This window comes from Lethenteron reissneri, chromosome 64, assembly GCF_015708825.2.
Source record: "Lethenteron reissneri isolate LAM-NWPU_2019-01 chromosome 64, ASM1570882v1, whole genome shotgun sequence".
In the NCBI taxonomy this organism is placed as follows: Eukaryota; Metazoa; Chordata; class Hyperoartia; order Petromyzontiformes; family Petromyzontidae; genus Lethenteron; species Lethenteron reissneri.
Genome location: NC_083842.1, coordinates 13,521,379 through 13,545,222, shown reverse-complemented (window position 1 = coordinate 13,545,222; position 23,844 = coordinate 13,521,379). Strand labels below are relative to the sequence as shown.

At 49.6% G+C, this 23,844-nt stretch overlaps 1 protein-coding gene and 1 long non-coding RNA gene across 2 annotated transcripts in view; both read left to right on the top strand.

Moving 5' to 3' along the window:
• LOC133359033 (kinesin-like protein KIF2A) overlaps positions 1-17,833 on the top strand; it is a gene marked incomplete at its 3' end in the record, with an annotated part of 33,858 nt that extends 16,025 nt beyond the window's left edge. Inside the window, exons 5-18 of the mRNA XM_061577404.1 lie at positions 1,077-1,241; positions 3,854-3,969; positions 4,486-4,578; positions 4,881-4,935; positions 5,964-6,126; positions 6,832-6,922; positions 7,685-7,748; positions 8,522-8,613; positions 9,661-9,803; positions 11,179-11,383; positions 13,881-13,991; positions 14,727-14,794; positions 16,241-16,418; positions 17,768-17,833. Coding sequence (XP_061433388.1) covers positions 1,077-1,241; positions 3,854-3,969; positions 4,486-4,578; positions 4,881-4,935; positions 5,964-6,126; positions 6,832-6,922; positions 7,685-7,748; positions 8,522-8,613; positions 9,661-9,803; positions 11,179-11,383; positions 13,881-13,991; positions 14,727-14,794; positions 16,241-16,418; positions 17,768-17,833 — 1,610 coding nt within the window. The remainder of the gene's footprint in view (positions 1-1,076; positions 1,242-3,853; positions 3,970-4,485; positions 4,579-4,880; positions 4,936-5,963; positions 6,127-6,831; positions 6,923-7,684; positions 7,749-8,521; positions 8,614-9,660; positions 9,804-11,178; positions 11,384-13,880; positions 13,992-14,726; positions 14,795-16,240; positions 16,419-17,767) is intronic.
• A 2-nt stretch (positions 17,834-17,835) lies between these two features.
• Positions 17,836-23,586, top strand: LOC133358960 (uncharacterized). Its single transcript, XR_009757138.1, has 4 exons — positions 17,836-17,859; positions 19,632-19,767; positions 21,174-21,217; positions 23,022-23,586. It is a non-coding gene; the product is annotated as an uncharacterized LOC133358960 (long non-coding RNA).
• Positions 23,587-23,844: the final 258 nt, after the last annotated feature.

The following is a 23,844-nucleotide window of genomic DNA, read 5'->3' as shown; positions in this document are numbered from 1 at the left end:
GTTGTAAGTTCAACCGCCGCGCAATAGGTGGCGGTGGTGGCATCTCCATCTGCAGAACATGAATAACCAGTGGCATCTACATCTAGAGGAGATTATGCAAACTTTAAAACGATTCCCCGCGTTTTGTGTACAGGCCGTACAACATGTTTGGAATTGACAGTAAATTTGGACTTACGAGCGAAATCGGCTTACGAACAGACCTCTGGAACGTAACTCGTTTGTAAGTAGAGGAGTTCCTGTATTGAAAGACACGGCAGCGCCCAGCACCTTTTGGAGAGGTTAGCTTTTCAGTCTGGAGTCCGAGTGTCTTAAGATGGCCATGTCAGTCTAAAAGGTAAAAACAATGATTCCGCACATGTTTATCCAAATTTGGTTGTATTTTTTAACCTGTTTCGTTCAGAGTTGAGCCATCGTGTGTGTGTTCATGCATTGCCTTGGGGAGCAGGTGGAGGGTTCAGTGGCTGCTGTTGTGCTGTGATCTTGGCAAACCAAATTCAATTCTTCCTCACCCTCCCGGCAGTGACGCTTGGTATCAGAATCTATCCTGGGACAAGCCAGTTCGGTTTAGCCTTGTGACCACACGTACGCGCGTGTCTGCATTATGGCTGTGTACACATATATCCATGACAACATGGGTGTGTGGTGTGTCAAGGACCTGTGTGCTTATATTTGTGTGCGTGTTTAATGGATTTGTGTGCGTCCATGAGCCCCTATGCGTGTTCACATAGGTGTATATGCGTGTTGTTTCTCATAATACCTGCATGAGTGGATGTGTGCATAATGATGCCAAGTGTTTGTATGTGTGTTTTGTAACTTTATTTGAGCTAAAATTGCAGCAAGTTTGCACAGCCGGTGCATCTGCTTGTCATCTCAATCAACCCATTGCACCTGGGTCTGTCCCGTGACCACCCGTCAGCAAGTTTTTGGCACTTCACATGGCCTCAAAGTGCAGCTGGCCTGGCATAGGCACCGTGGTGACGTCACCGCCACTTGATGGCGAATGGCGGCGGGTGTTGTCATCGTATTTGTATGTGTGTGTGTGTGTCATTGGCCCACGTGTGTCTGCGTTGTGTCAGTGGTGAGCCGACTTCCAGTTCCACGAGCTCATTCCGACTCCACCACCAGCACCCTACAACTAGGCGCCCTCCCCGAACACCCAGCCCCGGCGTTGCCCGCTGCCCACGATGGCGCCGCCGCTGCCTCCACCACCACGACCACCACCACCACTACAGGCAATGCAGGTTCGGTTCATCGCCGCGTGTGGTGTAGAGTCGTGTCGCGTCGTTCAACCCGTGGTGCGGTTGGTTGCGATCCCCCTTGACACATGTCATTGCACGTGCACGATGCTCGTCTTGCCCTGCCACGGGGTGGCTTGCAGGAGAAAGTGCACCTAATAGGGTGGAGATTTGTTTCCGAGCGTTGTCTTCTTGTGTACATGAATTTCCTCTGCGCGCTCGGGTTCCCTCCCACATGCAAAGTGACTTGATAGAAACTCCTTTGCTGGTTGCGGTAGCTATCCGAGCGCGTGAGCAGTGTATCTGCACCCGAGACTCACGGGGCCATAGGGGGCCCCAGGTGCCAATCGGTCTATGAAGGTGGGGGAAATTGGACAGGCGGCCTAGTTTCGTTCTCTGCACCAGGGCCAATGCCAACTCTGTCATGCCTCAGTCTCCTGCGCAAAGCACCGATACCTCAGAAGTCCCTGTTTGTCGTCCGTCATGTGTTCGCCAAGCTGCATTGGCTTCCAGTTGCCGAACGAATACAGGTAGTCCCCGAATTACGACGCTCCGACTTACGATATTTCGATCTTGCGAGATGGCGATAGCGATAGGAAAATTGCCATCAACAACCTAACATCGTTCGAGTGCGCAGACGAAGGACAGAATCTTGGTGAGTACAGTACAATATGATACGTTACGATACGTTCAATGCATGTATACACTACACTATACAGTACACTATACACTACATTATTACACTACACTATACACTACACTATTACACTATACACTACACTATTACACTACACACTACACTATACACTACACTATGATACGTAGCTTTAGCGATTTCATTTTGGGGTTACCACGATACGATACGTTCAATGCATGTTAAAAGTTTTTATAGCAGATCGGATTGTTTCCTAAAAAAACTTTCCATTTAAATTGCAGTTCACATAGGTAGGCTAAGAATTTACCTTGTTTTTTTACTTTACATTTGACTGTGCAATACAGTATTGTAATTAATAAATACGTACAGTGTATACTTTATACAGTACGGTACTGTAAATTGCTCTGTTTTGCTAAATTATCACCGTTCTTTAAGACTCCTGGGTAGGCTAGGCCATCTTCGACTTACGATATTTTCGACTTGCGATGGGGGTCGTCGTAACGCATCTCCATCGTAAGTCGAGTACTACCCTGTACATTATAAGGTTGCACTCATTACACACAAAGTGATTGCCACAAATTAACCACAATACCTTGCTGATCTCGTAAAGGGGCATAAAGCATCACGAGCTCCGGTCTTCGTCGTAGCGGCTTTTGGCGAGCTATCGAACAAAGACGGGTCACTGCATCGCACGCTTTCAGATGTGCTTTATGTTGCCATCTGGAAGCCACTGGAGCTTCACACTTTTAAATCTAGATTGTAAATTCATTTCCTTAGAACTGCTTTTTGTGTTTGGCTTGTCGGCCTTCTCCCGCACCTTCGAATAGCACGATTGGCTATGTACGGTGTGAAAGAAGTTCAGCATGCATGCATCCACACATCTGTACTGCATGTCATCGACACGAGAGGGACTTGGGCGATTCCCCCAACTGGGAATTGTTGAGAGTAGATTTGAAGCTTTCGTGACTGCAAGGATTCATATTCTTAGGTTTTTTTGGTAAAGTCACGTGACTTTACCGAAAAAACCTATGAATATAATTGTTGAGGGCCCTGCCACAGCATCACTGGGCCAGATGCTTTCACTGTGACTGCATCTCTGCTACTTGTGGTATTGTGATATTGTATGGTGGGGTGTTTTTTTTTACATTACATGACTAACACAGCTACAAATGAAATATAAAGTACAGATACCGGTCTTATTCATGATTTTTGATTTTTTGGATTATATCACGTCAATGTAACTGTCGTGTAAAACCCACCTCCTGCCAACACAGACCATTAGTATGGTTTGCCACGTGAACAAATCGTGCGAATTCGTTGCTCCTTCAGCATACCGATGTTAGAATCGGAACATTTATACCGGAGGAATCCGATGAGCTATAAAACTCTTTTTCACAGATGTCGAGTAGTAGAGGCAAGGGGTCGGAACATTACAACAAATTGTACAAAAACACGGAGGCTTTCGCGACAAATAATATTCATAATAAAGTAGTTTTTTGGGTTAGATCGCGTTATATATAAATGTGTCGTAACCCTCCACCACCCAACACGGCCAATCAGCAAAAAAGTGTCACGTTGAAGAGTGAATCCACAACATTTACAATTTTTGAGTACGACAGGCAATTTGCCATAATTCTGGCAAATTACCCGATGATGCAATTACCAGCGAAACGTCGTACTCAACAATTGTAAATGTTGTGGATTCACTCTTCAACACACCGGTGGGCTAAAGTAGTGAACTATTTGTCTTTTGTCAACGTGACACTTTTTTGCCGATTGGCCGTGTCGGGTGGTGGAGGGTTACAACACATTTGTAAATAACTTTATTATGAAATTATACAAAAAACGATAGGAGTGTTAATCCTGGTGTTGTATATCTCAAACGCATTAAGAGTTGTATTTTCACCGACCCACTCCTCTGACCCTTCCGTGACCCCCTTTACCTTGACTGATGACCATATAGCAGCAGCAGGGCGCAGACGAACCACTTACATGCCGGAGACGGACAAGGCGAGTCGGATCCGGACCGAGCGGGCGTTCCAGAATCAACAGCAGGGCCCTCGCGATCGCCGCTTGCGGGTTTGTAAGGTCGCACTAGTCGCACAAAAAGCGCTTGCCACAAACGAACCACAATGACCTTGCTGATCTCTCGTCAAGGACGAGATGTTTTCTTGTTCATGTTTGTTCTTGTTTGTTTGTTGCGGTTGCACCCGATTCAAGAGCCGAATGGTGGCTCACAGGGCTATAACTAATAAATGAAACTTGAACTTGAAGGAGCAATAAACCATCACGTGACGGTCACCGCATCGTGCACTTTCGGATCTGCTTCTGCGGCCGTCTGGAACGCTCCTCCTTTTAAATAATCTCGTTTGAAAACGATTTTGTTTACAACTGCTTTTTGTGTTTAGTTTTTTCTTTTCCCCCCCCCCGCACCTACGATTAGCATGGTTGGCTACGTACGGTGTGAAGGAAGTTCAACGTGCAAGTATCCGAGAGGTTGTGGAACAAACACTAACAATAGCCACTTGCAAGCCTGTGCCACGTGCTCATGTTGCATGTGATGTCCTGCATGTGCCGTGTTCATTGAAAACACAGGGAGCAGCGAATGGTCCTCACTGGGAGTTCCTGAAGATGATCCAGGAATACCGTGCCAACCTCGACTTCCATCCGCTCTCCATCTCTGACCAGGTTCTTGAAGCCCCCCCCCCCCCCCCCCCCCGGCGCCTGTATATTTGGCGTTTGCATGTTCTCTCCTTGGACACACGGATTTTTCTTTGGTTTTTCTCTCCATTTATAAACGTGCGTTTAGAGTATTTGGCTGCTACACATTTCCACGTGGCGATAAGCCGCTTCGTTCGGCTATCATTTGTGGGCAATTCGCTTATGAGAAAAGCTCTATAGCTCGGTGGGCCTCGCCTGGTACAATAAAAGTTCCGTTCATTCAGCACTCTGAGTTTATGCTGTGGCGGACCTTGGCTCTCTCTATTCAGGTGGAGGAGCGAAAGATCTGCGTCTGCGTCAGAAAGCGCCCACTCAACAAAAAAGGTACTCGTAAGGGGGGGGGGTGCGTGGGTGGGTGGGAGGGGGGGTGCGTGGGTGGGTGGGAGGGGGGGTGCGTGGGTGGGTGGGGGGGGGTGCGTGGGTGGGTGGGGGGGGGTGCGTGGGTGGGTGGGGGGGGGTGCGTGGGTGGGAGGGGGGGGGCGTTGGTGGGAGGGGGGGGCGCGTGGGTGGGAGGGGGGGGGCGCGTGGGTGGGAGGGGGGGGGCGCGTGGGTGGGAGGGGGGGGCGCGTGGGTGGGAGGGGGGGGCGCGTGGGTGGGAGGGGGGGGGGGTGGGAGGGAGGGGGGAAGGGGGGGCGAGCGGGGGTGGGAGGCTATGTAGTGAGTTTTGAAGTGTAACGGGGATTACACAAGTGATTCCACGATTTGTCCTGTAGACAAACCTCAGCTGTCTGCACTCACGACTGATGATGCCCCTGTGTTATCGCAGGAATAATTGCATGCATGTTGAACTTCTTTTGCATCTTTAGTAGCCAATCGTGCCATCAGAGGTGTGGGGAAAGGACAACGATTTAAACAAAGCAGTGCTAAAGAAATGAGTTTGCAATCTAGTTGAATGTTTATTGTGTAGCATTTCAAGACTCATTTGCAGACACATACCGAAACAATACATAGGAACCTCCCACCCCTGCTAAGACCGCATGCAAGAGCTATTGACAAAGATTTCTAGAATCGGTTTTACGATGATGATGATGGCTGAAATTTAATGCCTAGGCATTTTGCGACCAATATGATAAAAAAAATTCGGTCCAAATAATGTAAGTAAATGTGTATCGTACACCCTCCACCACCCAGCACACCCAATTTAGATTAGTTGTAACGTGAGCAAGCGTTGGCAGTCTCTTACTGCTTCGGCAATTCCGGTGTGCTGTCGAGCAATTTGCAACAATCTTAACGATTAATTCAATTCTGTGGATTGCTTACGACACTCATTTTTACTTGCCCGATGCGACCCGAAACTCAATTGCGAATCGGACGACGATCCCGTTGCTGGTGTCTGCGCACGCGTGACCCAGAGCTGGCGCAGAAGGAGATTGATGTGGTGACGGTGCCCAGCCACGAGGTGCTCATGGTCCACGAGCCCAAACACAAGGTTGACCTCACCAAGTACCTGGAGAACCAGACGTTCCGCTTCGACTACGCCTTCGACGAGTCTGCCTCCAACGAAGTCGTCTACAAGTGAGACGGCGCGGCTGGGTCACTGCCACCGTCGCTGCCACCGCAGCCCCTCCCACTGCCCCCCCCACCCACCCACCCACCACCCCATTGAGCCATTGCCTCACCTGAACACTCTTCCTTCAATCAGCAGTGCATTGATGATAGGGTTGTACATTATACAACTGTGGTAGTCTTAAATTTCGATTTAAAGCTTTCGTGACTGCAGGGATTCATATTCTTGGTTCTTTCGGTAAAGTCACGTAGAAGGGAAATAATAAAATAATAAAAATATAAAACAATTAAAATTCTCACGACGTTTTGACTGCAACACAAGCAATCATCATCCAGTGTGAAATCCACCTGATGATGATTGTGGATTTGAAATTAGATGTGGCAAGAGCACTGCATCAAGTGAGGGTGGGTGATGAATATTTGTGTCCTTGCAATTGCTCACATGCATGTGTCACGCGTGTCTGTGGGCCTGTGCGTGTGGTTACTTGCGTGTCACGGTTAGCGCGCTGCGCTACAAACCCGGCGACCCGAGTTTGATTCCCACTCGTGGCCAACACCAGTGACATATCTGAACCCGTCCTGGGGATTCGAAGGCGGCCGAGCATGGTGCTGGCCACCGCTGCGTGTGCCGTGTCGGCCTTTGTAGGTGCTCGCTGACAGCACTTGCCCCAACAGTCTGTTAAGGCTACACGGGGGATCTGTTTCTTTGTTTAGATTCACCGCCTACCCATTGGTGCAGACAATCTTCAACAAGGGCATGGCCACGTGCTTCGCTTATGGACAGACGGGAAGCGGCAAAACCCACGTGAGTTTCTAGGCCACCGAGCGGCCGCCCTTCGTCGTTGGCGGTGGAGCAGTTCTTGCGACGGAGTCGCGGCCCGTTAACCTCCTGGGAAACGGGAGTGCACTACTAACACATTCCTGCGGAGGGAGCTGGTAGGAACGTTGGGTTGCTCGGTCAATGGCCAGGGACAACGGCGGCATGGTGTTTTCCGCAAATATGGCCGACTGTGAGGGCGGGCACAAGCCGGCGTGAGTAGGTTAAACGTTTAAGGGCACCACGGGGTGACCAGCCCCCCCCCCAACCCTCCCCACCCAGCCCCTCCCCACCCCTCCCATTTGTGGATGCACGACGGATGGACGGACACAATAATCCCCTGTGGGCTGGTGTAACCAGGAGGTTCCTACCAGTAAAACCGAAGATTCTCAACTCCACAAGAGGCGATCATTTCGCGGTCTGTGTCTTAACACCCTCCTATGGCCAAATCACCCAGAGTACATATAATAATCATTGGGTGCTTGGCGTCACGTGACCGGCGCGGTGAGCAGTGCGCACAGAAAGGTCGCTTCACCTCGTGCGTTCGGCGTGCTTGTGCGTGACCGAAGTCAGCGTTTAAAGTTGTTTTTTCCCAGTTCGCCTAGCGCCGCCGAGTTTTTACTTAGTGTGCAAACGTAGTTTCGGCGGCGTTTAAAGGGGGCGACCGGGAAAACTTCCCGGAGGCGAAGGGATCTTTTGAGAATGGCGATGATGGTAGGGGCTATATTTTTCTTTGTTTCTTATTTGCAGACCATGGGTGGAAATTTCAACGGTCGCTCGCAGGATTGCACCAAGGGTATCTACGCCATGGCAAGTGAGTGATGTCACTGCACACTCGACTGTACCCAGTAACTGTGGGGTTAGGGGGGAAATGTGCCGAGACATTCCGTGCCATCTGTTGAGTTTGGGGGGGGGGGGGGGGGGGCGGGGGGTGTTAGGCGGGGGGGGTGTGCAATTGTCTGTATAATTTTAAATCTCTGTTTTGGCATAGTCAACATTATTACTGGAGGTGGCCGAGTGGTTTGATGGCAATGTCCACTTCATATCACCGAGCCAGCATCCCTGGGATCTTGAGCTTGAGTCCTGGTGTTGGGTGTGTCTCATGGAAACTTCTGCTCTAGTTAGAAAGCTGAGCAAGCAACTCTGAAATCCTCGAATAGAATGCTGGCGATTAGTGACAGTTATCAAAGGAGGCGAGATGCCAGCCGCGAGCATTATTGGAACATCCTTCTCCCCCGCTGATAAGTGCGTGTTGTTTAAGGTGGGGTGCATAGACGTGAGAGCATAAAAATACAGGGCAACACTTGGTTTGCTTGACTGCCGTCTGCTGCACAGCATTTAGCCCTCATAGCCTTATAATAACCCATGTGTGCATGGTGGTCACCCAAGTAAAGTAAGAGTGCTTGGGCAAGACAATGTATGTCTGGGAGGGATGATTACCGATGGTCAAGAATAGTTAAAACTAGAAATTAAATCATTCAATATCTTGATACTGGCATAAGGGTCCCATAGAAATAATGATGATAGTTGTAATTTATCATTTTCTTTGACTTTCTCACCCCTCCCTCCCTCCCCCATCCTGCCTAGCACGGGATGTGTTTGACCTGCAGGGAAACAAGCACTACAGACATCTGAATCTGCATGTGTACGCCACCTTCTTTGAGATCTACAGCGGGAAGGTGAGGACGTGCGCGTGTAATGAGTGTGAGCGTGTGAATGAATGGAATGCAGGTGTGTGCAGATGTGTGTGTGAATGGAATGCGATGTAATTTATAGTATTTTCTCAACCTCTGAAATAGGGGTGGTTTGTTTATAACTTAACTTCAGCATGCTGGTCAATGCGTGTTGTTGGTGAATGGGCTTCCCAGGACCGGTTCGGACATGAACTCGCCACTGATGTCAGCCGTGGCTGGGAATGGGAATTCAGGTCGCCAGGTTCAAAGCGCGGTGCGCAAACCGCCGGCTGTATGAAATAAATGTGAACCAGGTACAGCCCATGGGCTCTGGGTTCCTTACCCGAATGCCATTGGGGTGTGCGGGGAGCAGCAGTGTCGCGGTTAGCGTGCCGCGCTACGAACCCGGCAACTCGAGTTCGATTCCCGTTCACGGCCAACGCCAGTGACGATTATCCGAACCAGTCCTGGGTCTCCCCTAGGGTCGACAGCCTCAAGTGAATACCTGGTGTGGTGTGTAAACGTTGCCACTGGGGAGACAAAGATGGTCGAGCATGATTATGTATGTTTAACTTCTTTCGCATTATATGTAGCCAACCGTGCTAATCGGAGGTGCGGGGGAGGGACCGCAAATTTAACGCAAAAAGCAGTTCTAAAGAAATGAGTTTTCAATCCTAGGTTTAAAAGTGGCTTCATAATATCCAAAGGAAAAGCATTAACGATGGCTTCAGGAGCGCCTCTGAAAGCGCACGATGCGGCGACCGTCTTTGTTCGATGGCTCGCCAAAAACCGCTGCTGTGAGGATGACTGGAGGTTAGCGCGATTGTTTATGCTCCTTGCCGAGATCAGGAAGGTATTGTGGTTTATTGGTGGCCAAGCACTTTGTGTGTACTGAGTGCAACCTTATTATAATGCATTATAATGTCGCACCCACCACCACGTGTACCGTGCCGGCAAAGGTAGGGTGCTCGCCTATAACAGCACTTGCCCCAAAAAGTCTGTCAAGGCCATGAGGTGGTGGGGGTTTTTTGTCACCGTGCGACTGGAATGCAGGTGTTCGATTTGCTGAATAAGCGTGCGGCCCTGCGAGTACTGGAAGATAGCAAGCAGCAAGTGCAGGTGGTGGGGCTTAGCGAGTGCCCCGTCTCCTCCAGCGAAGAGGTGCTCGCCCTCATTGAGACTGGGAGCAAGTGCAGGTCAGCACGCACGCACATGTGTAGTATCTTGAAGGAGACGGAGACTTCCTTTAGAGGCCACACGCTTTTATTTCAATAACAGCTAGACATCCTGACGCACTGGGGAAATAGCCTGACCACACAACCTAGGGAGGTACAGCCTCCACTCTATTCCAACTACTCTCCTTCCCTAGCCTACGGCTACTCAGCCCGGGGACGCTTGACGCCACCCTCAGCCCACTCAGTCCCGGCGGGGCAGCATCCTCGGGCTTGGGGTACAGGATCTCCGGCGGCACCTCCTTCAGCTTTAGATGAGATGGACTGGCTCCCGCTCTCCGGGAGCCGTCTTATATATCCCCTCTCTGAGGGGCGGGGGTGTCTTGGGGCCCCGGCTCTCGCCGGCCCCCTCCCCTCAGAGCGGTTCCAACCGCCTCTCGGCCCGACCGGTCCGGACCAGTCCTGACCGGTACGTACCCCTCCCCTAGATTGTGTAACCTGTGTCAACCTTGACCACCACACATGTATAAAACAAAAATTCGGTAATAATAATACTACTTTCATATTCTTGGTTCTTTCGGTAAAGTCACGTAGAAGGGAAATAATAAAATAATATAAATAAAGAACGAGAAAATGTTCTTGCTGTGGATTTCACACCTGATGATGATTGCTTGTGTTGCAGTCGAAACGTCGTGAGAATTTTTTTTATTGTTTTATATAAATATTATTTTATTATTTCCCTTCTACGTGACTTTACCGAAAGAACCAAGAATATGAATCTCTGCAGTCACGAAAGCTTTAAATAAAAAAAATTATACTTTAATTTAATTAATTTGTATCCAATTGTTTGAATCTTTGTTTTGTATTATTATCTTTTGTATTGTGAAAAGTGATATAGGTATGAATTTTTTAGGTTAGGAGTAGAGTTGGAATGACTGTCCTGAAACGCATCCATAAAAAAACATTCTGATTTACAACATTTTGCTTTACGCCGTAAAGCAAGGAATACCTGCACATCCGTATAAATACGCGTGTACACAACTTAACCCTTTCCCGTTCCGCACATGGACATCGTAAGTTTTGCTTCCGATTGAGTTCTGATGACGTACGTGTACATCATCAAAACTAAAATAAAGTAACTTAATCGTTACCGAGGCTGCCACAAGGCCATGCGGGGGAGGGCGTGTGGCACAGTCTGGCACCAGCTATCATAGAGTGTGGTGGTCGTGTCGCTACAGTTCTCTCCGGCGAGTACGAGCCGCTCGTGCGTTTCGAGATTCGGCAGTGAATGGGCCCCACCCTGCAACTTGCAGGCGGTTTTGGAATGGGAAAGGGTCACCATAGCGCACAGACCTCTAGGTTTGCTAATGCGGGCGGAACCCGTGTGACACGCGCACAGGACGTCAGGCCAGACATCGGCCAACGCGACGTCGTCGCGCTCGCACGCCATCTTCCAGCTGATACTGAGGCGCGGCGAGCTTCTGCACGGCAAGTTCTCGCTCGTGGACCTCGCCGGTAGCGAGCGCGGCGCCGACACGGGCAACTCCGACCTGCAAATGTGCCGTGAGGGCGCCGAGATCAACAAGAGCCTGCTGGCGCTGAAGGTTTGTATTGAATTGTTTTGCCCAGCAAACCCTCGCTGAGTCTCGTGACTTGCTTCCAGGACAGTACTGCCAAGTGTTCTTTTTGCAGTCCCCCCCCCACATACTGATGATTGTTATTCATAATCTAGGGGGTAACCTGCGGCTACGGAGTGGCATGCGGTTCTTTTAAGGACTGCTTCGTGATATTGTTTATTCGGCAGTGTCTTGTATTCGCATGCAATTCAAGCTCTTGAAATATTTAGGTTTCTTTACGAATTCGAAAAAAAATGCCACTTGTTAATTTGGTCGCCGGTCCCCCGGTGTAATCCCAGTTGAGTTATTTGCGGGTACGTTTGCAAATTTAGCAAATGTGGACCACAATGGGCCTGCTCGTGCACATGACGTCGCCGGATCTTTAACGTCCGCTGCGAAGCAGACTGCTTGTATTTTTACGATTCATACACCTGCGGTATTAAGCAGGGCGGCCGCTACATTCGAACTGTCAACAGCTGCAGCAAACGCCATACCGCTTGGCCATCTCTCCACCAGTGCGGTGCAGAGACCTGGGGACCAATTGCAGCGCCATCCCTTAGGGGTACGGCGAATCGGGATGACCGTCCCGTGCCCAGCGCTTTGGGGGGTGGGGGGCCACGTACTTGTGACATCACAGTGTCGGATGTGATAATTTAGTTTTAAGGCCTTGGGCGGCCCCACGCGGTGTGATATTTACCCTGGGCCCCGCACCCCACTATGGACGGGCCCTCCTCAAACGTAACTACAACTGTAGCAGCACCAGAGGTCGCAACCGGGTACCCGATACCCGTACCCTACCCTATACCCGGCTACCCGTACCCAGCTGGGTACGGGTACGGGTAGCCGTTTGCGACCCTGGTGCGGCCGGGTACGGGTAGGCCGTGAGTCACTGGTGAGTAACCATTTGTCACTCATTTCGGGTAGGGTACGGGTAGGGTACGGGTAGGGAACGGGTAGGGAACGGGTAGGGAACGGGTAGGGAACGGGTAGGGAACGGGTAGGGAACGGGTAGGGAACGGGTACCCGGCCGGGTACGGGTACCCGGGTACGGGTACCCATTTGCGACCCTGGTGCGGCCGGGTACGGGTACGGGTAAGGAATCAAAACCCGTTTGCGACCTCTGAGCAGCGCCATTGGCTAGAGTACGATTTTCGCTCCAATGTCACACTCAGTCTATGGCTTAATCGCCCAGAATGCACTTGATATCAGATGTTGGAAGCCAATCCGGTTTGAGCCTGGACAATGTTGGGATGGGTGACCAAAATGTATAAAATAGGTGTCGTTGGGTTTTTGAGAGGCCACATCATGGGTATCGGGGGGGGGGGGGGGGGGGGGGGGACGGCGCAGCAAAGTCCATTGTTGCGCTGTACCTCCTAGGCTCTCGCATCTATGCTCCACACATTCGCCTACCTGAATTCGCCAGCGTGGTGCAGTATGGTCAAATTGTGGTATTGTCTTAAGGAAGCCCTACATTGTGCAGGGCTGCTAACTGCATCCTATAATCTCCACGGAAATAAATGGTAATCCTGGAAATGATTTCTAGGCTATCCGTCCCGTTGATTGACAGGTACATTATTACATCTTTATTGCTTTGAATCCATGTTAATTTCAACGTAAGTTGTCATCTATCATATGAACGGGACAGATTGTCAAGGGTCCTTGCCCATGGCTGTTAACCCTGTTACTGCATGACCTTGTTTAAAGGGGGGGTGGAGGGGGCGGGCATACACAATGTAAGAGGGGTACGACACGGATAATGTTAAACATACTTTTTAACAAACAGTAAACGCTAAACAGAATGAGTAATTATACGATCTGCTCAAGCTCTTCAAACTTGCAATGCATGTGAACAAAGACTAATGCCAATTGTTTTATTGTACCAAAATATTGAGAATGGCGGGGGCTTGGAATGCCCCCCTATCTGACACTACGGGCCTGTTGGCTGTGCTTCGTTTCCATGAGGACGCGCACGTGTGTGTGTGTGCGTGAGGGTGCTAAACGGGTACGGCACGGGCTCGACAAGAGATGGAATGATGTGGTATGAGAGGATATGGGGATGAGTGGACTTGCCAATGACTGGTAGCAGTGGTGTCAAGATTAGCTTCTGTGGAAGAGGCTCGTGAAGGACGCTGCTACTGGGCAGTTGGGGGCAGACGTCCTCTAGCAACAACGGAAGGCAGAGGAGCGACGCTCACAACAACGAGCATAGCGCCGGACGGTTAAAATGCAGCAGGTTGGCACAGTCGTAGAGCACAGGTGGTGCATCGGCCAGTCATCTCAGTTAGTCAAACCATGGCACCTGGGTTTGTCCCGTGACCTCCTGCCAGCAGGCGTTCGACACTTCACGTGGCCCTAAAAGTGCGCACAGTCTGGCACAAGTGCCGTGGTGACGTCACTGCCACTTCGTGGCGTATGGCGGCGGCGTTTGTTTTTGTTGTACATGCGTGTGCTGCGCGCGTTCACGTGTCGACGTGCACATGTGTAGGAGTGCATCCGAGCGCTGGGCCAGAACAAGGCACACACGCCATTCCGCGGCAGCAAACTCACCCAGGTGCTGAGGGACTCGTTCATCGGGGAGAACTCCCGCACCTGCATGGTACGTGTGTGTGTGTGTGCATGTTTTAGCATATGTGGGGAGCGGTAGTGCAATGGTTAGCGCGCTGCGCAACTAACCCAGCAACCCGAGTACGATTCCTGCTCACGGCCAACACCGTTGACGATTATCTAAACTGGTCCTGGGCCTGCCCTAGGTTGACTCGGGCCCCGCGGTGGCAAGATGTTAACTCTCTCGCCTGGTGTGCAGGAGGTCGTGAGTTCGATCCCGACCCCGACGCCTGTTGTATATTTGGAGTTTGCACGTCTCTCCCTGTGGTTGCGTGGATTTTTCTTCGGGTTGTCAAGTTTTTCTGTCCACGACATGATAAGCCATTTCGTTGAGTTTGTGGGCTTCTGTAAAAGAGCTATATAGCTCAGACGGGCTTACCTGGTAAATAAATAAGAAACCATTAGTCAATGAGTTTTAGCGAGCACCTAATGAAGGCCGGCACGGCACAGGAGGGAATGGGGTTGCCAGCACCACGCCTGGCTGCCTTTGTCTCCCTAGTGGCAATGTTTCCAAACTGCTCCAGGTACGAATTTGAGGCCGAGTCGACCTAGGTGAGGCCCAGAACCAGTTTAGATAATTGTCACTGATGTTGGCCGTGAGCGAGGAATCGAACTCTAGTGGCTGGGTTCACAGCGCAGCGCGCTAACCGGCACACTACCGCCTTGTGCACATAGAAACACACTCACTGCCCGCTTCTCTCGCTGTGCTCGCGTGTGGATGCTGCAGATCGCCATGATTTCTCCTGCGATGAGCTCCTGTGACCACACGAACAACACGCTGCGATACGCAGACAGGTGAGGCAAATCACCGGGGGAAGGGGTGTGTGAATTGTAGTGCCGAGTGTGGTGTAGCTGGGGCGCACGTGTGGTTTGTGACCACCTATTGAAGGCTGGGACCGGCACATGAAGGCGGTGGGTGGCTAGCACCACACCTCGCCGCCTTTCTCTCCCAAGTGGCAACGTTTACACGCCGCACCGGGTACTCATTTGAGGCTGAGTCGACCTAGGGGGGAGGCCCAGAATTGGTTAAAATATTTGCCACCATTATTGGTCGTGAGAGGGAATCAAACTCAGGTTGCCGAGTTTGTAGCACTGCACTGCCACAAAGATCCCCCATAAGGTTATGGAGACAAAGACAAAGATCCCCCATATAGCCCTGTCAGACGGTAGGGACAAGTGCTGTTAGCAAGCGCCTATGAAAACCGGCATGGCAGGGTGGCCAGCACTGCCCGGCTGCCTTTGTCTCCCTCGTGGCGATATTTACGCATCGCACCAGGTACTCATTTGAGGCTGAGTCGACCTAGGGGGAGGCCCAGGACCGGTTTGAGATAATCGTAACTGGTGTTGGTGGCCGTGAGCGGGACTCCAACTCGGTTCTCCAAGTTCGTAGCGCAGCGCGCTAAACACCACACTACCTCTCGCCATAAGGTTATGCACATACACACATAAGGTTATGCACATACACACACACGTACACGTGTACATTTGTAGCGAGTATAACCGAGTCGCAGACGTTGTCTTGGGAGCAACACGTTTATTAACTATTTACACAACATACTCCAGGGCTATTAACACAACACAGCCACGGGTGGTGACCACCCAACTAACCACGCTAGGGCGGAACTAGACACGGTCCCACTATGCCGGTCCCAACCACAAGCTGGGTCCCGGACCGCGTGGCTAGAGGCTTCTTCAAGCTTGACGTGGATCTCCTGCCTCTCCAACAGTAAGAACCCCGGGCCGGGCTGGGGCTGGCTCCGCCTCTCGCCCCGCCCACCTTCTCGATCTCTCTCGCCCCCTTGCCCGAAGGCTCTCGAGAGTTCTTTCCAGACCATGTGACCACCCATTGGCCCCCTCCACCGGTGGCCCCCCTCCAGTATGATCCGGTCACATGTCCCCAGGTCAGCCAGAGTATCATGCCTCCAACGTAGCCCCAGCTGGCTGACGCTCTCTCTCAACGGGAGCCCGTGCCGTACGCTGTGCGTGGTGCCACCGCGCTTAACCAGCGCTCACCCAAGCCCCCACTAGGGCTGGTACTACACCCCGTTTCCGGGGTTTACACACAACAGTAGACATCCCACCGTGACCCTCGCAGGCCCCGGCACCACACAGTGACCTTCCCAGTCACTACACATACACACGCCACACAAATCCTAGGGGTGGAATGAGTCATCGGTATTGGGAGGGCTGCTGTGTCAAGGCGGTCTGCACTTCGTTCTCGTCTGTGTTGCCCGCACGCAGGGTGAAGGAGCTGGGGGTGGAGCAGGGCGGGGAGGAGCGACAATCGGCACCGCTCGCTTCCACCACTGCCGCCACCGCCGTGGCAGAGCCTGAACCGGAGGACGACGTCAATATGGACGAGGCGGGGGAAAAGGAGGCCCCTCAGCCACGTCATCGACGGCTGCCCTCTCTCATCCTGGCGAGTGGTTGATTGAGCATCCCCCGGGCAGAGGGGATGGCATGTGACAGTCGCGAAACATTGACGGATAAACATTAACATTGACAATCGCTCGCTGACGATTAGAAAATAACATTGACACTCATTGACAAATACACATTAACAATTCTTCATTCAGGAAAAGACAAAAACATTGACATGATATTATTAATCAATTAAACGAAACAACAAAATGACAAACGAAATCGAACCACTAACCAGGCACCTATTAATGAAACTACTACACAATTGAACATCTAAGCGACAGCACCTAACGAGGCATTTAAACATTGTGCATGTTTTGTAAATTGTCATCGGCAGAAAATAATAAAAGGAAGTCCATGAGCCTGAACGTGAGCAGGGAGCTGACAGCATGGGTGGCTGGGGGGAAGGGAGTCCCAGAATATGGGGGTAACAGAGGAGAGTGAGCGACCTCCCCTAGAGCGAATGTTGACTGGGGGCTTCCGGCGAATGCCAAGGCTACTTGAAGCAGAAACTGTGTGGAGCTGAAGTAGCGTGAGACGAGAGGGGAGAGGTAGGAGAGTGTACGGAGGGGAGTAGAGCGAGGGGAGAAGTATCAGAGTGGGAAGTCGTGATGCGAGAGGTACTTCAGTTCTCCAAAACGTGCGCGCTCCCCGACCTTCACTCGGCACTTGCCTGCACGGTGAAGTATGGTCATATAACCCCCACGACATGCACGGTGTGGGGGATTCATCTCCTTGGTTCTTTCGGTAAAGTCACGTAGAAGGGAAATAATAAAATAATAATAAAACATAATAAAATACAATTCTCACGACGTTTCGGCCACAACGCAAGCAGCCGTCCTCAGGTGAAGAACAGGTCTGTCGGAAAGACAGCGACAGAATGAACACCACCAAGCTTGGCAGCGTCTATTTAAGCTGGGTTAGAGGAGGAGAGCGCCTTGACAAAGGAATTTGCATATCAACAGATACATTTTGCATATTTATGGAAAATGCAGAGATGGGATTAGTCACTACTTGTGGAATGTGTAGGTGGTGGGGGGGGGGGGTCTCAAAGTCATATTATGCTCGTGTATTATGTAGGATTAGCAGTAATATAGGGAGGAAGTAGGATTAGCAGTAATAAAGGGAGGAAGTAGGATTAGCAGTAATAAAGGGAGGGATAGTTTTAATAGTAAGGAGAGCTGCAGCAGCCATCCAGCAGTGGATTGACAAAAGGGGCTGCACACGAGCATGTACAATCCTTCTGTTTGCCATCAACTGTCCCGGTCCTTAGAACCTGATGGGCTTATTTACCAGCGTGTGCGTTCCCCCTTGTGCTGCATTGGTCGTGCGTGCGTGCGTACGCAGGAGGAGGAGATGCCACTGGAGCTGCCCTCCGAAGAGTCTCTTCTCCAGCCGTTCAAGAATAAGATCATGAGCAGCACCAGACGAACTTGCAGGTGCGTTGGCCTGCTTCAGCGGCCGGCTTGCACTCTCCCGTTGCCGTGACGCGGGGTCCATGTTTTGCGTGCTTTCGACGCACTTGTGTCGTCCGAAAACGATTTAGCACCACCTCAGTGTGGGCTCCAGCAATGGTTTTGTTTTTGTAAAGCGTTTCTGACCCTACGTTATCTATTTGTTACGCTTGTTTACCAAAGTGAGCCTTACGCACGCCTGAAGTCGAGAACTGTGGAGGCAAGGTAGACCACACAGGTGTTTCAAAACTCCCTTCCTTCTAGATTTGAAGCTTTTGTGACTGCAAGATCATACTCTTAGGTTTTTTCGGTAAAGTCACGTAGGTAAAAATAATAAAAATTATAGAAATAATAATAGAAATAAAAGAATAAATCACGACGTTTCGGAGGCAACACAAGCTTCCTTCATCAGGTGTAAAAAGGCACAGCTAAATAACTGTAGTGGGAGTTGTTTGTGATGGGCATTAATATATAGGGTAAGAGGAAGGGGGAGGAGCCAAGCTGGCTCCACCCACACCCCCCATCCTGCACCCGTCCCCCTTGGCTCCTCCCCCCTCCTCTTACCCTATATATTAATGCCCCATCACAAATAACTCCCACTACAGTTATTTTGCTGTGCCTTTTTAAATCCTTTATATTAAGTTCACTTGCTTGCTTGCTTGCTTACGACCGTGCAAATCTTTGGGTCGTTTTTTAACCCACTTCCCGTGATCCAATCGAGCTGACATTTTGCACGCAGACCTGTTGTGCGTGACAAATTTCCAAAATGTTACACTTTTTAGGAAAAAATCAATTAAATATTTAATTACCAATTGCTTAATGGTGGCAGCCATTCATCTGACCCATAGGTGGCAGCCATCTCAAGCCAGAGGACGAGAGGACTCTAGCCGCCACGCATATAAAGGATTTATAGTGAAAAACTTTGTTTTTACGGGTTAATTTTTTACACCTGATGAAGGAAGCTTGTGTTGCCTCCGAAACGTCGTGATTTATTATTTTATTTCTATTATTATTTCTAATTTTTACCTACGTGACTTTACCGAAAAAACCTAAGAGTAAAACTCCCTTCCTGTTGTCCGTTGAGTTGCTATAACCTGGCTGGCTGGCACGAGATGGTACATAAAGTGTGGACTAATCTCTCATCCGTTCCATCTGCATGGGATAGTATTGCCTCTCCCTTTGCCCGTACAGGTCTTTACCGGGCACTCGGGTTTCCTCTCGCTCGTATCAACACCTCTAGACTGGAAACGTCTTAAAACATACACACCTGAGTGTTTTTAATCTCGTTCGAAATCTCAATTCTTTAGAACTGTCTTCTTGGTTCTTTCGGTAAAGTCACGTAGAAGGGAAATAATAAAATAAAAAAAATACAACATAATAAAATAATTCTCACGACGTTTCGGCCACAACGCAAGCAGCCATCCTCAGGTGAAGAACAGGTCTGTCCTAAAGGAGTTTTGAAACATGTTTTATTTATTATTATTTTATTATTTCCCTTTTACGTGGCTTTACCGAAAGAACCAAAAAGATGAATCCCTGCAGTCACGAAAGCTTTAAATCGATCTTGAGAACTGCTTTTTGTGGTTTGTTGTCCTTCCCCCGCACCTCCGATTCGCACAGTTGGCTACGGTAAGTGCGAAAGAAGTTCCGCATACATTGCCCGTTCGTGCGGCGTAGCGAGATGCAGCTTGCCTGAAATGATGCTCCCTCAAAACCTCAACGCGCCTTGCTAACGTTGCCGTTGCTGCGTGCGACAGAAGTTCCTGGTGCAGCTGTCGCAGGAGAACCAGCTCAATAACCTTTGGAGCCAGGGGGAGTGCAGCACGTTAGACTATGTGGAGCAAGTCTGCAGCATCATCGATGACCGCTCTGCAAGAGATGCCGCTTTACGGGGTACGTGCGCACACGCTGGTTTTTTCTGTTCGTTGATTGTGCCTCTAGACACTCGCGAATGTTGGACAATTTACGTGCGTACGTATGTTGAATTTATTTCGCACCGTACTCAGCCAACCGTGCTAATCGGAGGTGCGGAGAAATTATGATAGGATTTAACTTTTCAAACGTGTAATGCATAGTTTTGTGGTAACAATGTGTTGCGCAAGTATAACATCGGTACAAATAAACGAGCATATGGCAACATAGTACTGTCAACAGTTGACATTTAGAGAAAATGTTTTTACGGCCGAATATATTTAAAAAATACTTTTATTTAACTCTTAAACTTTTCACTTTACCAGGTAAGGCCCACTGAGCTACGTAGCTCTTTTCAGAAGCTACCTGGCCACATAAAATGATAGCTCAACGAAGTGGCTTATCGTGTGGAAATGCATTGCAGCCAAATACTCTAAACGCACGTTTCTAAATGTGGGCGTGGAAAAACTTGACAACGTGGAGAAAAATCCACGCAACCGCAGGGAGAGACGTGCAAACTCCAAATATACAACAGGCATCAGGGTCGGGATTGAACCCACGACCTCCTGTACACCAGGCAGGGTAGTTAACATCTCGCCGCCTTGGCGTATAAATTGCATGTAGTGTTCTTATTAAAAATAAACAATTTGTGGGTTCAGGACTCTATGCAAGGCACAGCTCCGAGCACAGTCTAGCATCTGTCACAACAACGCACTGTGAAATAGCATCGCACGTTTCAAACAGTCTAGCATCTATGACATGGTTATGAAATATCATTCATCGCACAATGTTACGCTGTGAATTAAATGCAGAATGCTGTCAACCATTGGCAGTGCGAGTTAAAACCGAATTTTAAAGCAAGGTAGATTTAATACCATTTTTTTATTGCCAATTTATTGTAACAGTAACCTTTCGCGGTGAGTTCTTATGTTGAAATGTTCCAGTAAATATCAATCTAGAGTGCTGCTGCTCCCCTTACTTACGGGAACTATTCCCAAAGGTGGAATCGTGCTGTGTGTTTAAACCCTTGTGTTGGGACCGCAACAATCCTGCTTCCATAGTGCTGGCTTGCAGGCATGCAGGCATGCACCGGTGTAAGAATTTGCAAAGCCTTGCCAATAATAAAATAAAAAAGCTATTTGCGTATTGCTGGGCCTGAAGCGCAGGATGCGAAGTTTTCCGTACATACGCATGTGTGTATGTTGAACTTCTTTCGCACCGTACGTAGCCAGCCATGCTCACCGGAGGTGTGGGGAGAAGGCCAATAAACTGAACACAAAAAGCAGCTCTAAAGAAATTAGTTTTCAATACAGATTTAAAACACGATAACTGTATGTTGGTAAGTTTATTGCTACGTGTACCCATTACCGTTCTTGTGCGTTTCGCAGAGATGCTTCAAGAGCTCATTGAGATGGAGCCTACCGACGCAAAGGTGATGAACGGGCAGGCAACCCGCGGCTGTGCGAGGGGACAGCCCCATCCAGCCCTTACCGCCCACAACTCCCTCCGCACTAAACGCTGAGCGCTGCACTGCCACACTGGCGTCATCCATGACTCGCCACGCGACGACCGACACCATCCACTCCTCCACCACCACCACCGAAGCCGGCCCGAGTTTAGCCCGTTTTCGCTATGAACTCGGCGGCCTGAGTTCGATTCCCACGTACGGCCAACACCAGTGACGATTGTATCTGAACCGGGTCCTGGGCCTCCCCTAGGCCGGCTCCCCTAGGCCGGCTCGGCCTAGCGGAGGCCGGCCTTTATAGGTGCTAACAGCACTTGCCCCAACAAGTCTGTTAAGGCTACACAGGGGATCTTTGTTGTTCGAGGTAGTTGAATACATATTGTGCTTTCGATGGCTCGTTGTGCGAGTTGCCATTGTTGGTCATTGGACCTTGTTTGATGTCACTCGCAATCGCACATGTTGCCATGTAACTGTCCTTAAATCGCTTGGTTATACAGATCGGCCACCCTATGTCTTTAGTAAATTAATTTCATGTTTCGGTTTTGAGTCCCGGCACTGGATGGAATCCCCCGGCACCTCCGACTTAGCACGCTTGGCTACGTATGATGCAAAAGAAGTTCAACATATATACAATTGCGATAAATTGGAGAGTTTTGGTGACCAACTATGAAAACAAGGTTGAATGTGAGTACTTAAACACTGCTTTATGTATGTCCATAAAACCTACGTGTTTGTGTGCCTCTGCTATCGTGTGCGTATTATACTGTGTATATATATATTTATGAATGCATACTCTATTGCGTACGTATACATTTGTTAGTGTGTATTAATTTGCGTTGTGTTGGTATGTGTATGCATGTACTGTACATATTGAATTACTCGCGTGACGTTTGTGTGCGTGCATTTATCGAGTTATGTTTTTTGTTTGCATTATGACTGCAGGTATTGTGGTCTATGCAAACATGACTCCTTGTAAAAAAGGTGTCAGTTTTGTTGCCAGATTAAAGGGTAAAAAACCAATTATCATATTTTTTACTGGCAAATGAGGTACCAATGGTATTATATTTGTTGCGAAGTGTTGGACGACTCGGATGCAGGTTTCCAAGTAAAGGGCTTGCGCGGGTGCTTTATTAAGGGCTTCTGCCGATTTAACTCTTAAGATACAACCACTTCCCAGGGGTAGGGGTAGAATAGGCTTGGGTCCTACCCTCGGACCCTCCACCCTGTCAGTTCCCTCGCACAGCTGGCTGCCCGGGGTGCCTCCTCTGCCCCAGCAAGGGTTTATCATCCAAACTCAGCCGTTTGCGACCCTGGTGCGGCCGGGTACGGGCACAGGTAGGCCGTAAGTCACTGGTGAGTCGCCGTTTGTCACTAATTTCGGGTAGGGTACGGGTAGGGAACGTGTACCCGTACCCGGCCGGGTACGGGTACCCATTTGCGACCCTGGTGCGGCCGGGTACGGGTAAGGAATCAAAACCCGTTTGCGACCTCTGAGGAGCGCAGGTGCTCCTCGTTCCTATGCTGGCCTCACTCTCCAGACTTCCCCACCTTACCCCTGGTCCTAACTCCCACCCTTCTCGTTCCCTTACTCCTAGCAACGGACCCCGCTTGCGTCACGGGACATGACGTCATCCTGCTGACCAGCGCTCATGACGCCACTTCCCGTGACGTCACCGCCCCAGCCAGCGAGCGTGACGCCGTTTCCCCCGGACTATTCCTCTACATGTTTACTAATTTGTGCATTGTATGTGTTTTGTGTGTGTGTCTTCAGCCCTGATCTGTCCGCTGCTGGACGAAGGCCTTCCCAAGTTGCTGTGATCTCTCCCGGTTCTGCAAATGCAGCGACCGACTGCGCGCGCGCGCCTGCGCACGGGGCTGATTTCGTCGCCCTGTCTCCGTTCCGTACAGGATCTCCCCCGGTGTTTTCTCTACCTTCACTGCCATCCTCTCATTATTCTTGCCTATGTACGCCCGTATATCGAGCGAAGTGTCTCCTCTCCAAGGGAAATTGCCTGGTCAAAAAGCCCGCTGACCTGAACCGTTTATATGATGTTTCTATAACCCTGCCTGTGCTTTCTGTGAGAAAAACTAAATTTTCTCAAGACAAACGCTTTTGTGAAAGTGTGAGAAAGTCCACGTATGTGCATGGTTTTTCGTCCTTGTTTTTGCAGCATTTACTAATTGCATTTCTTCTCTCGTCAATTTTTGTTCTAAGTTTAAGAATAATTTCTCTCTGTAACCTGTCTTTTCCATTTTGGATGTGTGAATGTGAGGAATTCTGATTTCTTCATTCAAATATTTGCATTACTTTGGCACCAATGTTTCTCCCAAAGTGATATTTTTACTTGCCTTAAATGTTGATTTTGTAGCTGAATTTCTGAATGACGGGTTGCATTAATATCGTGGTGCAAGGAGACTCAGACTATAAATTTACAACTTGGACATGGTTATATCTGAAGGGAAAACAGGGACGGCATTTTTATTTCAATTCAGACCAAATGCATTTATCTACTTGCATTTTCTGCATCTTAATTTCTATCTTTTTTATGTTTACTATTGCATTGGCAGTGATGTGCATATAACAACTCAACACG